The sequence below is a fragment of the Nerophis lumbriciformis genome, linkage group LG03, assembly GCF_033978685.3.
Source record: "Nerophis lumbriciformis linkage group LG03, RoL_Nlum_v2.1, whole genome shotgun sequence".
NCBI lineage: Eukaryota > Metazoa > Chordata > Actinopteri > Syngnathiformes > Syngnathidae > Nerophis > Nerophis lumbriciformis.
The window spans coordinates 57125291-57140000 of record NC_084550.2 but is presented as its reverse complement, the minus strand read 5'-3'; the positions used below and the strand labels follow the sequence as shown (position 1 = coordinate 57140000).

Below are 14710 nucleotides of genomic sequence, written 5' to 3'. Positions count from 1 at the left end.
ACGGTATCGAGCACTATTTTTTGGATAACCTTATTAAGACATATATATATATATATATATATATATATATATATATATATATATATATATATATACATATATATATATATACTTGTTCACGAGTGAAGGAAGAGTGGATCCTGAGATCGGTCTGCATTACAGCAGATGCTGTATCGGTCTGTTGTGGTGAAGAAGGAGCTAAGCCGGAAGGCAAAGCTCTAAATTTACCGGTTGATCTAAGTTCCCATCCTCACCTATAGCATTGAGCTTTGGGTTATGACCGAAAGGACAAGATCACGGGTACAAGCGGCCAAAATGAGTTTCCTTCGTCGGGTGGCGGGGCTCTCCCTTAGAGATAGGGTGAGAAGTTCTGTCATTTGGGAGGAGTTCCGAGTAAATCCGCTGCTCCTCCACATTGAAAGCCAGATAAGGTGGTTCGGGCATCTGGTCAGGATTCCCCCTGAACGCCTCCCTGGGGAGGTTTAGGGCACTTCCGACTGGTAGGAGACCACGGGGAAGACCCAGGACACGGTGGAGAGACTATGTCTCTCAGCTGGCTTGGGAACGCCTCGGGATCCCACGGAAAGGGCTGGATGAAGTAGCTGGGGAGAGGAAGTCTGGACTTCTCTGTTTAGGCTGCTGCCCCCGCGACCCGACTTTGGATAAGGGGAAAAAGATGGATGAATGGATGATATCGATCAATATAAAAAACGTATATCGTGATAGTTTTCCAGCCCTAATATAATTAGATGTCTTTACACATCATCACTCCCTAAATCTACCATTCTTCACCGGGTCACTTCTGTTCGGTTTCATGACAACCATGAGAGAAAAATGAGTCATTGGAAGCTCCCTGGCAACCCGACAATCTTCAAAAATAACTACGAAAATAAACAAAATAAAAACAAAAAAATTCCATCGTCTCCGTTTGGTTTTTACTGCAAAAGCACAACAAAGGGGAAAACAACATCCTGCAAACATTTGGATCTTTTGTGGCAGTTTGTGACCATGTGAAGTCAACTCTGCTAATTTATGCGTAAGAACACTTTTCAAACACGTCCGTTTTGTTTGAGAACGCCGTCTCTCTTTGGAAGGCAACGCGGCCACTTTGTGTGTTTACAAGAATATTTACATTCCTGCATAATGTCTGACATCTGTATTTTCTTGACAAGAAAGAAGAACGTTCGGGGAAAGAGTAAGATGTAGGAAAGATGAAGACTTGGGGAGCATCGTTTTATGTGACTCGGTGAAAACGAGATGTTGTCTCTTTTATCAGAACTGAGCAACATAACTGGCACTCGGTATTCTTCTCCTTGTTGATCTGATTGGTCCCCGATGGAGTCATTTTTAACTGGCGTCCAATCAACTTCCAAGTTTTACTTGAAAGCTTATTTTTTCAACATCTTCTGTCAGAACTCTCCCTTATGAAAGGGTAATACCAACTTTTTCCAGCAAATGTCGCATACTAAATAATGGAAGGTTGCTTGTTGGCCATTTTGATACATGTTGTGCAATAAATGTGCTAAAACCAAATGCAATGTAGGTCAATATATGTTATGCTATAGCAGGGGTCGGCAACCCAAAATGTTGCCATATTGGACCAAAAATATTTTTTTTAAATCTGTCTGGAGCCGCAAAAAATTAAAAGCCTTATATAAGTGTTATAATGAAGGCAACACATGATGTCTATATTAGCTATATTAGCCTACTATCAAAGGCTGACGCAAATCTTCATTGACAGAAATGGTGTATTTCAATTTGTATTCTACACATTTTTGCAACATTGGAAATTATCAGTAAAACGGAGGCTTCTCACTGTCATGTCTGTGTAATCATGTTTTGTTTTGTTTAGTTATTGGACTCTTTAGTTTCTGGCTTTTCACTCCCTTGTCTTGTTTCCATGGTTACCCATTAGTTTCACCTGTTCCACGTTTGGACTCATTATGCACTCATGTTTGTCACCATAGCAACCCATTAGTTTTCACCTGCCCTCACGACTCACGCACCTGTCTTTAATCATGTCACTATTATTTAAACCCATTGTTGCCAGGAAGTCTCCCTGGCGACATCATACCCCTGACTCTCTGCTTCACACTTTGTTTACCTCTGCGCACTTCATACCATGTCCAAGTAAGTTGTTTCTATTCATGCCACAGTTAGTGACTTTTGTTCATGTCCTTCGTTTTACCTCCGCTGTGAGTGCCTTTTGTTTATACCTTTTTGTATTTTTTTGAGTTAGAATTAAAATGTATTCACCTTCACGCCATGTCTGGTCCAAATCATTTGCACCACGGGAGAACAAACCTAGCCATAGTCCAAGTCCTGACACTCACAGGATGAGATAACTTCTGGAAATTACTGGCTCAGAATGGCCAAAGGTATAGATGTGTGTGTCCAAGTTAAAGAAAACGGCAGGCTGTCTTCTTCTAATGGATTTATTTCAATCTTTGCAAGCTGGGTAACGTTTGCTGTGGTCTGGAACAACATGGCACACAAACAACTATCAGAAATGCAGCCAATATTACGTACAGATAATATGTCATGAGACATGCAAATATAAATTAAATACGCAGAGGACATAAGTAAAATCAATTAAATGAGCTCAAATATACCTATAAACGAGGCATAATGATGCAATATGTACATACAGCTAACTTAAATAGCATGTTAGCATCGATTAGCTTACAGTCATGGATTGACCAAATATGCCTAAAAAGCACTCCAGCAAACCAATAAAATCAACAAAGCTCATCTTTGTTGCATTGACACACAGTATAAAACGTTTGGTGGACAAAATGAGACAAAGGGGTGGCATAAAACACGTCTTTCTGTGGCAGCATCAGAGAAAGTTGTGCATGTAAACAAACTACGACGAGTTCAAGGATCGCTGAAGTTAGTAGGACAAAACAGTGCTTGCCAAATACTCTCATCGGTGAAGCATGTATAACATAAACAGTGGGATTTCTAACAATTAGGAAGGTTTGTGTCATGTTTGTTCTCCTACAGAAAATATATTAAAACAAAAAAATGTTTTTTCTTTATCTTTTTCTATTTTCACACATCTCTGAAAGAGAGCCACTAGGGCGGCGCTAAAGAGCCGCGGGTTGCTGACCCCTGAGCTATAGGAACAAAACATCTTACCCTTGTGTTATGACATGGAAAATTCACAAAATATATACATTAAATTAAAAATACATTAATGTAATTTTCAGAATTTGTCAAGGGCCAATAAAAGACAGCTCCCGACCTTATGGATTCGTATGCTAAACCTAAATATCGTGTATGTGTGTGTGTGTGTGTGTGTGTGTGTGTGTTGTAATATTACGAGAATAAAGTTGCTGTTTTTCAAATGTAATTTTTGAGAAAGTGGAATTTTGTGATAACAAATACGTACTTTTTAAAGAACAATCTTTCAAGAAAAAAGTTGTATTTATTAAGAAAATACATAACATATTTTACAAAGTAAATCTGTTTATAGTTTTCCTTTTTCTTTTTTTTTTTTTTTTTTTAGCAAAAACTATTTAAAATGGAATCGTAGTTCTTTGAGAATAAAGTTGTATTTATTTTAAGGAAAAAAGTAGGAATTTTTAAAAATAAAAAAATTGTATCTTTCAATTCATTTTTTTTCTTAAAATAATTACAACATTATTACTAAAATATCCATCGATCCCATCCATTTTCTAACGCTTGTCCCTTTTGGGGTCGCGGAGGCGGGGGTGGGGGTGTTGGAGCCTATCTCAGCTGCATTCGGGCGGAAGGCGGGGTACACCCTGGACAAGTCGCCACCCCATCGCAGGGCCAACACTGAAATATATTTTTAAAATAAACTTTAAAGTAATAAATTGTTTTTTAAGAAAAAAGTACGAAACTTCCCTAATAATGGGTATTTTGGGGTACTTTTTAAGTTTACAACGTAACCGTTAGATGTCTCAAGAACGTTTAAATAGCACTTTTACATATTCAGCAGACCATATGAATAGTAATTGTCTAAACACAACCTAAAACACAATATTCTTTAAATTAAATTATAAAACATTGACATATTTTTTGTGTTCCCTACGATGTCTAGAACATGCATGTACTGTATTAAATTAGAGTTTTGTGTTATGTGCTTGTTGTGGTTTTACATGATTTATTTATTAACGGTTGCACTTCTCAGATGTCCAAATATGAAAAAAACCTTATTACCAATAGAAATATAATGTATTTGAATATTTGTCCTCTTCAGACCAGATTAGTACTTTTTGGACGAATAAATTATTATTACTTGTTATTATATCAGCTTTTTTTAGGAGCAGTATCAAAAGGGTGGCTGTTTTATCAGTATCTTCATTGTTTGTTTGCACAAATGTCTAAAGTCATACACTGATTGTGCATGTACAGTAGGGGGATTTTTGGATGGTTGCAGAGACAGGTGTGAATGTTCTATGTTTGGGTAACATACTGTAAGTGCACTGCAAAAAGTCAGTGTTCAAAAACAAGAAAAAAATAAAAAAATAAAAAATAAAATTGGGGGTATTTTATTTGAACTAAGCAAAATTATCTGCCAATAGAACAAAAAAATTTGGCTTGTCAAGACTTTCCAAAACAAGTAAAATGAGCTAACCTCAATGAACCCAAAAATACCTTAAAATAAGTATATTCTCACTAATAACAACTGTACTACTATATGAGTACGTATGTTCTATTATTTAATTGAAAATACAACAGCAAAGTCCATTTGGCTGTCATCTGTTTTAATTATGAGACACAATTGTGTCAAAATCATGATTTTTTTTTTTCATGCTGAAATAAGAAATTTTTACTTTAAAAAAGTAGTTTTATACTTGTGAATGTTGATGACACAGCTTTGCAACACTTGATATTCTAGTTTCAAGCATGTTTTACTCAATATAGGTCATCAAATCTCAGCAACAAGCTGTAATATCTTACTGAGATCATTTAGGACCAAAACCCTTAAAACAAGTAAAACACTCTAACATAAAATCTGCTTAGTGAGAAGAATGATCTTATCAGACAGAAAATAAACAAATATCACCCTTATTGGAGATATTCAATCTTACTGAGATTTCAGTTTTTGCAGTGTATTATAGCTCAGTGGTTCTCAACCTTTTTTCAGTGATGTACCCCCTGTGAATGTTGTTTTAATTCAAGTACCCCCTATTCATAGCAAAGCATTTTTGGTTGAAAAAAAAGGGGTAAAGAAGTAAAATACAGCACTATATCATCAGTTTCTGATTTATTAAATTGTATAACAGTGCAAAATATTGCTCATTTATAGTGGTCTTTCTTGAACTATTTGGAAAAAAAGATAGGTTTTTATTTATATTTATAAATGATTATTGAATTGTTGCTATTTTTAGAATATTTTGAAAAAAATCTCACGTACCCCTTGGCAGACCTTCAAGTACCCCCAGGGGTACGCGTACCCTCATTTGAGAACCACTGTTATAGCTAATATAGACACTTACATCATGTGTTGCCTTCATTATAACACTTATATATATTTTTTTTTAAAGTTTTTGGTCCAATATTGCTTTTTCAACATTTTGGGTTGCCCACCCCTGACCTAACACACGGCTTGTACAGTTAATAAGGGCCGCAGTTTGACCCTGGAATAGATTATTACTGACGAACCGAAGTACAAGGTGTAGTTATTAAAGTTGCATCCGTTGAATCCGGCCTATAATAATATTTACTAGAGATGTCCGATAATATCGGCCTGCCGATATTATCGGACGATAAATGCGTTAAAATGTAATATCGGAAATTATCGGTATCGTTTTTTTTTATTATCGGCATTGTTTTTTTGTTTTTTTTATCAAATCAACATAAAAAACACAAGATACACTTACAATTAGTTCACCAACCCAAAAAACCTTCCTTCCCCATTTACACTCATTCACACAAAAGGGTTGTTTCTTTCTGTTATTAATATTCTGGTTCCTACATTATATATCAATGTATATCAATACAGTCTGCAAGGGATACAGTCCGTAAGCACACATGATTGTGCGTGCTGCTGGTCCGCTAATAGTACTAACCTTAACAGTTAATTTTACTAATTTTCATTAATTACTAGTTTCTATGTAACTGTTTTTAATATATTTTATTTTATTATTTTTTTTAAAATTACCTTATCTTCACCATACCTGGTTGTCCAAATTAGGCATAATAATGTGTTAATTCCACGACTGTATATATCGGTTGATATCGGTATCGGTTGATATCGGTATTGGTAATTAAAGAGTTGGACAATATCGGAAATCGGCAAAAAGTCATTATCGGACATCCCTAATATCAATACAGTCTGCAGGGGATACAGTCCGTAAGCACACATGATTGTGCGTGCTGCTGGTCCACAAATAGTACTAACATTTAACAGTTAATTTGACTAATTTTCATTAATTACTAGTTTCTATTTAACTGTTTTTATATTTTTTTACTTTCTTTTTTATTCAAGAAAATGTTTTTAATTTATTTATCTTATTTTATGTCATTATTTAAAAAAAAAAAAAAGGACCTTATCTTCACCATACCTGGTTGTCCAAATTCGGCATAATAATGTGTTAATTCCACGACTGTATATATCGGTATCGGTTGATATCGGTATCGGTAATTAAAGAGTTGGACAATATCGGGATATCGGCAAAAAGCCATTATCGGACATCCCTAATATTTACTGTAGTTTATGCTAAAACAAGTTTTAAAAAGTCAGTGGAAGCAACTGACCAATAGGAAACAAGCTCTCTGTCACACTGTACAAGCTTTTTTCCTCTTTCATATCCTCTGTCCAGTTAAAGCTGCACACAGCCTCGTAAAATACACTTAAACTTCATCCACGCTTGACCAAGTAGTCATGCTCAGGAATGATTACAGCCCTCCTCATCCTCCTAGTTCTGTCTGTTGTCTCACTTCCCCCCCCCCATCCTCGCCATGCCTGTTGTGCAGGGAAAGGGAAAAGTAAGGGGGGGCTTGTTTGACCCTGAGAATAGAGGAGGTGGAGGGGCCGGGGATGGGGGGCTGCTGAGACGTTTGACGCCAAGAGTCCAGACCGCAGCTAATGGGGAACAGGTGTGTGTGTGTGTGTGTGTGTGTGTGTGTGTGTGTGTGTGTGTGTGAGGGCGGGGGCTGAGCCAGAGAGGTCACGCATACCAAGACGAGAGGTGAGACGAGAGAGTAAGGAAACGACGGACACACTGTCCGAAGCAGTACTGTATTATTGTTATTGTTATTGTTATTGTTATTATAATTGCCATTCAGACTTACCGTGTGTGTGGGAGTAGCTGTACAGGCTCTGACCAGCGGGGGCGCCGCCATAGTTGGAGTAACCCAAAAGTCCTGTTTGTCCCCCTGGCGAGTGACTCAGGCCATCCTCTGTTTTGATGTCTGCACACACACATTGACAAATAAAGGGAATGTGTTAAAAAAGGTCTTCAATGTTATCAAAAGAGGCAAATCCAAAAATATATATATACAGTCGTGGTCAAAAATGTACATAGACTTGTAAAGAACATAATGTCATGGCTGTCTTCTGACATCACACGGACAAAGATAAGACCTTCTGGAGGAAAGTTCTGTGGTCAGATGATACAAAAAATTGAGCTGTTTGGCCACAATACCCAGTAATATGTTTGGAGGACTAAAGCTGAGGCTTTCAATCCCAGGAACACCATTCTTACCGTCAAACATGGTGGTGGTAATATTATGCTCTGGGCCTGTTTTGCTGCCAATGGAACTGGTGCTTTACAGAGAGTAAATGGGACAATGAAAAAGGAGGATTACCTCCAAATTCTTCAGGACAACCTAAGATCATCAGCCCGGAGGTTGGGTCTTGGGCGCGGTTGGGTGTTCCAACTGGACAATGACCCCAAACACACGTCAAAAGTGGTAAAGGAATGGCTAAATCAGGCTAGAATTAAGGTTTTAGAATGGCCTTCCCAAAGTCCTGACTTAAACGTGTGGACAATGCTGAAGAAAACCAATAAATGTAGCCGAACTGCACCAATTTTGTCAAGAGGAGTGGTGAAAAATTCCACCAGAAGCTTGTGGATGGCTACCAAAAGCGCCTTATTGCAGTGAAACTTGCCAAGGGACATGTAAGCAAATATTAACATTGCTGTATGTATACTTTTGATCCAGCAGATTTGCTCACATTTTCAGTAGACCCATAATAAATTCATAAAAGAACCAAACTTCATGAATGTTTTTTGTGACCAACAAGTATGTGCTCCAATCACTCTATCACAAAAAAATAAGAGTTGTAGAAATGATTGGAAACTCAAGACAGCCATGACATTATGTTCTTTACAAGTGTATGTATGTCATGTCTGTGTAATCATGTTTTGTTTTAGTCATGTTTTGTTTAGTTATTGGACTCTTTAGTTTCTGGCTTTTCACTCCCTTGTCTTGTTTCCATGATTACCCATTAGTTTCACCTGTTCCACGTTTGGACTCATTGTGCACTCTTGTTTGTCACCATAGCAACCCATTAGTTTTCACCTGTCACGTCACGCACCTGTTTCACGTTTTAAGTCACGCACCTGTTTTCGTTAATCATGTCTGTAGTATTTAAGTTCATTGTTTTCAGTTTGTCTTGCTGGTAACATCCCACAATTATGCTCTGTACATTTCTGACACTTGATTTCATGTCCATCGTTCATGCTGCTCCTTTTAGTCCATGCCAAGTAAGTTTTGTTTATTAATGCTATAGTCTTTTGGTTTCATAGTTTGTTCTCCGCCACTGTGCGCGCTTTTCGTTTGTACTTTTTTTTGCTATAGTCTTTTGGTTTCATAGTTTGTTCTCCGCCACTGTGCGCACTTTTCGTTTGTACTTTATTTTGATATATTAAATAAATCATGTATTTACATTCCCGTCTCACCCGAGCCAACTTTCCGTTGCATTCCGGAAAACCAAACACCCAGGACCAAGTCATGACAATGTACACTTTTGACCACTATTGTAAGTATTAATTTTAAAGAAAGACAATTATTTTCTACTGGTGCATTTTTATTTATTTATTACCATAAATGCTCCAATCGACACCTCAATTCAATTAACCCTGAGGTCTCCTATGATAGTGGTGCCCAACCATTGTTCCAGTCCGGGTGGTATTTGCTACCGGGCCACATAGAAACGTTAAATGATTTTCGCCAACTTAACTTTTGCCTGTCCCACAAGACATTTTCAATAAAGTCAGATTAAAAATATATACTAAAATGTTGTTCTTTCAAGAATAAAAGTTTATTTTTCAGGAAAAATTGTCCACATTTTTGTTGATGATAAAGTCAATGTGTTTTTCTGGGGCAAAAAATAGACTTTTGAGAAAAAAAATCTTGGTAACACTTTAGTATTGGGAACATATTCTAAGTAACAACGACTTAATTTAGAGTTAATTGGACACTAGGGGAACATATGCTAAGTAACAAAGACTTAATTTAGAGTTATTTGGTTAGGGTTGGGGTTAGGGCATACTTGCCAGCCTTGAGACCTCCAATTCCGGGAGGTGAGGGGGGGAGTATATTTACAGCTAGAACTCACCAAGTATATATAACAAATACTTGACTTTCAGTGAATTCTAGCTATTTATATATATATATATATATATATATATATATATATATATATATATATATATATATATATATATATATATATATATATATACAGTATATATATAAATAAGAGAAATACTTGAATTTCAGTGTTCATTTATTTACACATATACACACACATAACACTCATCTACTCATTGTTGAGTTAAGGGTTGAATTGTCCATCCTTGTACTATTCTCTGTCACTATTTTTCTAACCATGCTGAACACCCTCTCTGATGATGCATTCTGCTTCGTCTCTTTGTTGTGTGCGCAGTTGTGCACTGCACTCTCTAAAAGCCGTAGATGTTATTGTCACATATGCATGTACAGCAGATGGCAGTATTGTCCTGTTTAAGAGTGTCACAACATTGCTGTTTATGGCAGACGGACTGCTTTACGGTAGACGAAAACGTGACTGCTGTTGTTGTGTGTTGTTACCGCGCTGGGAGGACGTTATGGTCCGCAGGGAGCTGGAGGGGGTGTGGCCTCCAGCTCCGCCTGAATTTCGGGAGATTTTCGGGAGAAAATTTGTCCCGGGATGTTTTCGGGCGAGGCGCTGAATTTCGGGAGTCTCCCGGAAAATCCGGGAGGGTTGGCAAGTATGGGTTAGGGATAAGGTTAGAGCAGACCTGGACATTCTGCGGCCTGCGGGCCACATCCGGCCCTTTGTGCGTCCCTGTCCGGCCCGCGTGAGGCCAATCATAAATTACAAAATAAATTTTAAAAAGTATCTATGTCGAGTGTGCAATACAACGATGCTGCTTTTGTTTTGAAAAGCGTTATTTGTATTACTTCCGTTTGGACGTATGCTCGTGCATGTTAACAGCGGCAATCACAAATGACAAAATAAATTTAAAAAAACATCTATGTCGTGCGTGCAATACAACTGTGCTGCTTTTATTTTGAAAAGTGTTATTTATGGGCGTATGTCCGTGTGTAACCTGTGAGTGAAGGTGCACAGCGACAAGTGATTCCCGGTTACCACCGAGATGTCAGCTCACGCTAAAAAAATACAAGTTTATTAAGGAGTGCTTTTTGGACTCTGTTGCGCTGATATGCCCGGAGAAGAGGTGCGCATTTGAGAACGTGTCACTCTCCCGACGCACTGTAACCAGGCGGGTTGAGACCATCGCTGGAAACTTGGAGCTTCAGCTGAAAAACAGAACGGCCGAGTTTGACTGTTTTTCGCTGGCTTTAGATGAGAGCTGCGATGTACGTGACACCGCCCAGCTGCTCATCTTCTTACGTGGGATAACTGCAGACTTTCAAATCACGGAGTAGCTGGCAACCATGCAGTCAATTAAAGAGACAACCACAGGTAATGACTTGTTCACATAGTTAAATGCGTGTTTGGACATGTTAGGACTGAAAGGGGACAAGCTGGCAGGTGTGACAACAGATGGTTGTCCAAATCTGACGGGGAAACATTTTGGACTTTTAAAGAGGATGCAGGATAAAGTGACAGAAATGGACATTTTTGCATTGTATTATACATCAGGAAGTGTTGTGCAAGACAGTGTTAAAAAAAAAACCATCAAAAGCAATCTGCTTTTGTATATAGTTAAGTTAGGTTAAATGAAATTATTATTATTATTTATCTTACGGTATATCAAAAATAATTTGAGCAAAATGTAATTGAAATATTGTCGGTGTGGCCCCTCCAGCAGTGCTCGGGTTGCTCATGTGGACCCCGGTAAAAATTAATTTGCCCACCCCTGATATAGAGACATACTGTAATAACTCAAAGTAAATCATGAAGATTAAAAACCAATTACAAACAAAAAATTCAACGACAAAAAAATTAACTAAAAGCTTACCTTTTTCATATTTGCATAGTATGTATATATTATTCATGTTGTATATACAAATCTTTATATATCTAGAAAGAGTGGTCTCGGAGGTCTCAAGAAGGTAACAACTACAAGAGAGTGTGTGTGTGTGTGTGTTCTTGTATTGCAACCCTTCTTGAGACATCAACAAGGAAAAGTACCTTCCATATGAGGACCGGTGAACAAGTTAGGACCGAAATCATGGTCCCAATACTGAAAACCATTGCATCTGATAGGTAATGAAATCTATCAAAATGAGGGTGGTCCCAAAAAGGAGGGATTTTTCAAATGGACTGTGTGTCGGTTTTAAAAGTGCTCCCCTTCTGGTCAACATATGAAATAACAAGTGTGTGTAAAAATTTAAAATGCTCCCCCTCTGGCCAACATATGTAACCAGTGTGTGTGATGAATTGAAATGCGTCCCTTTTGGCCAAAATTAATTAAAAAAAACAATGAAATATGTATATAGAGACATACTGTGATAAGTCGAAGTAAATCATGAAGATTAAAAACCAATTACAAACAAACAAACAAAATTAACTAAAAGCTTCCTTTTTTTTATATTTGCATAGTATGTATATATTATTCATGTTGTAAATACAAATCTTTATATATCTAGAAAGGGTGGTCTCGGAGGTCTTAAGAAGGTGACAAATACAAGAGTGTGTGTGTGTGTGTGTGTGTGTGTGTGTTCTTGTATTGCAACCCTTCTTGAGACATCAACAAGGAAAAATACCTTCCATATGAGGACCAGTGAACAAGTTAGGACCGAAATCATGGTCCCAGTACTGAAAACCATTGCATCTGATAGGTAATGAAATCTATCAAAATGAGGGTGGTCCCAAAAAGGAGGGATTTTTCAAATGGACTGTGTGTCGGTTTTAAAAGTGCTCCCCCTCTGGTCAACATATGAAATAACAAGTGTGTGTAAAAGTTTTAAATGCTCCCCCTCTGGCCAACATATGTAACCAGTGTGTGTGATAAATTGAAATGCGTCCCTTTTGGCCAAAATTAATTAAAAAAAACAATAAAATATGTATATATAGACATACTGTAATAAGTCGAAGTAAATCATGAAGATTAAAAACCAATTACAAACAAACAAAAAAATTAACTAAAAGCTTACCTTTTTTATATTTGCATAGTATGTATATATTATTCATGTTGTAAATACAAATCTTTATATATCTAGAAAGGGTGATCTCGGAGGTCTCAAGAAGGTGACAAATACAAGAGTGTGTGTGTGTGTGTGTGTGTGTGTGTGCACTCACTGTAGGAGGGCACGCCATAGCCCTGTGTGTGATGTGTGTAAGGTGCGTACGGTCCGGCAGCTTGAAGGGTGGGGCTGTACTGAGTCTGTCCATACGCCGCCATGACGCCTTCCCCTTGCAGATGAGCCTGAGGAAGAACCAAATAGACAAGATGGATGCACAAATACTGTCGGCGCTGTCTCACGCACAGCAACTTAGTGGTGCAATATGTAAGTGAGTGTAGATTTATTTCACAATAAAGTTGATGCAAATCTCACCAGCGGAGGCTTTGGGGAAGTTTGAAATTGACGACCAAAAGCGCTGCAAACAAAATAAATTTGCATTAAAGCGTGGAAACCATATTATTTAGTTTTAAATGTCAACTTTACTCTAAGAGCGAGGAGACATTTATGGTAACATCCTCACTGTACGACAATAGCAACATGTGCTTTATCCAATTAGCCAATCGGCAAAAGAAATGAATAATAATTAAAAAAAAACCTAAACATTTGACCAAATAATTAAGTAAATTAAACTTTTGGAATAAAAAAATAAAGGATTTAAATACAATATATTCTATATATTTTTGGCTAAATAAACTAGAAATATGAATAATATGTCCACTAAACGAGACCAAACTAATCAAAGTGCACTGTTCAGTATCGTGGCCACTGATTACTATATTGTTTTAAAGTGAAGTGAAGTGATTTATATTTATATAGCGCTTTTCTCTAGTGACTCAAAGCGCTTTTACATAGTGAAACCCAATATCTAAGTTACATTTAAAGCAGTGTTTCTTTCTTTCTTTAGTTTATTTCGTACATGAACACACTTACATCATAATACATCACACAATTTCATATCATTTCATTTTACATCATGCCCGAAAAGGAATAGGAAGAAGCAAAGCTTATTTAATCCTACCCCTTTCCCACTTCAAAGCGTTTACAAATATATAGAATCATTTACTGACCTTTTTATATAATAAAATAACATCTATGAATTAGTATACAACAGTTTTGTAATATGTAATTAATTAATTAATTCAGTCATTATTAACATACTGAGATGAAGAATATCTTATTTTCAATAAGGTTGGAAGTATTTCTCATAATTCTTCTTCTTTGTACTCTGTAAGCACTATTATTTTGAACAACCTCTTAAACTGGATCATATCAGTACAATTGTTTACTTCTTTACTTAATCCATTCCATAATTGAATTCCACATACTGATATGCTAAAAGTTCTAAGTGTTGTACGTGCTTATAAATGTTTTAGATTATTTTTTCCTCTAAGGTTATATTTCAGTGTGGGTGGTACTGGGAGCAGGCGGGTAAAGTGTCTTGCCCAAGGACACAACGGCAGTGACTAGGATGGCGAAAGCGGGGCTCGAACCTGGAACCCTCAAGTTGCTGGCACGGCCGCTCTACCAACCAAGCTATACCGCCCCATTAAACCGGTGTGAAGGTGAATACCGTATTTAGACGGCTGCGTTGACCCTGGATCTCAGGAAACAGAGTGGACCGACACCAGCAGATGACATGGCACCCCAAACCATCACCCAACCATGCAAATTTTGCATTTCCTTTGGAAATCGAGGTCCCAGAGTCTGGAGGAAGACAGGAGAGGCACAGGATCCACGTTGCCTGAAGTCTAGTGTAAAGTTTCCACCATCAGTGATGGTTTGGGGTGCCATGTCATCTGCTGGTGTCGGTCCACTCTGTTTCCTGAGATCCAGGGTCAACGCAGCCGTCTACCAGCAAGTTTTAGAGCACTTCATGCTTCCTGCTGCTGACCTGCTCTATGGAGATGGAGATTTCAAGTTCCAACAGGACTTGGCGCCTGCACACAGCGCAAAATCTACCCGTGCCTGGTTTACGGACCATGGTATTTCTGTTCTAAATTGGCCCGCCAACTCCCCTGACCTTAGCCCCATAGAAAATCTGTGGGGTATTGTGAAAAGGAAGATGCAGAATGCCAGACCCAAAAACGCAGAAGAGTTGAAGGCCACTATCAGAGCAACCTGGGCTCTC

General features: G+C 37.7%; 1 protein-coding gene across 2 annotated transcripts in view; it reads right to left on the bottom strand.

Moving 5' to 3' along the window:
* The window catches only part of eya2 (EYA transcriptional coactivator and phosphatase 2), a 104626-nt gene that overhangs the window by 45844 nt on the left and 44072 nt on the right, over window positions 1-14710 (bottom strand). The window contains exons 3-5 of one of the 2 annotated variants that reach the window (XM_061939871.2): window positions 12955-12997; window positions 12698-12824; window positions 7270-7389 (exon numbers count right to left, since the gene is read on the bottom strand). In XM_061939871.2, coding sequence (XP_061795855.1) covers window positions 7270-7389; window positions 12698-12800 — 223 coding nt within the window. In that variant the 5' untranslated portion in view covers window positions 12801-12824; window positions 12955-12997. The remainder of the gene's footprint in view (window positions 1-7269; window positions 7390-12697; window positions 12825-12954; window positions 12998-14710) is intronic. The other variant, XM_061939878.2, reaches the window with a different exon arrangement.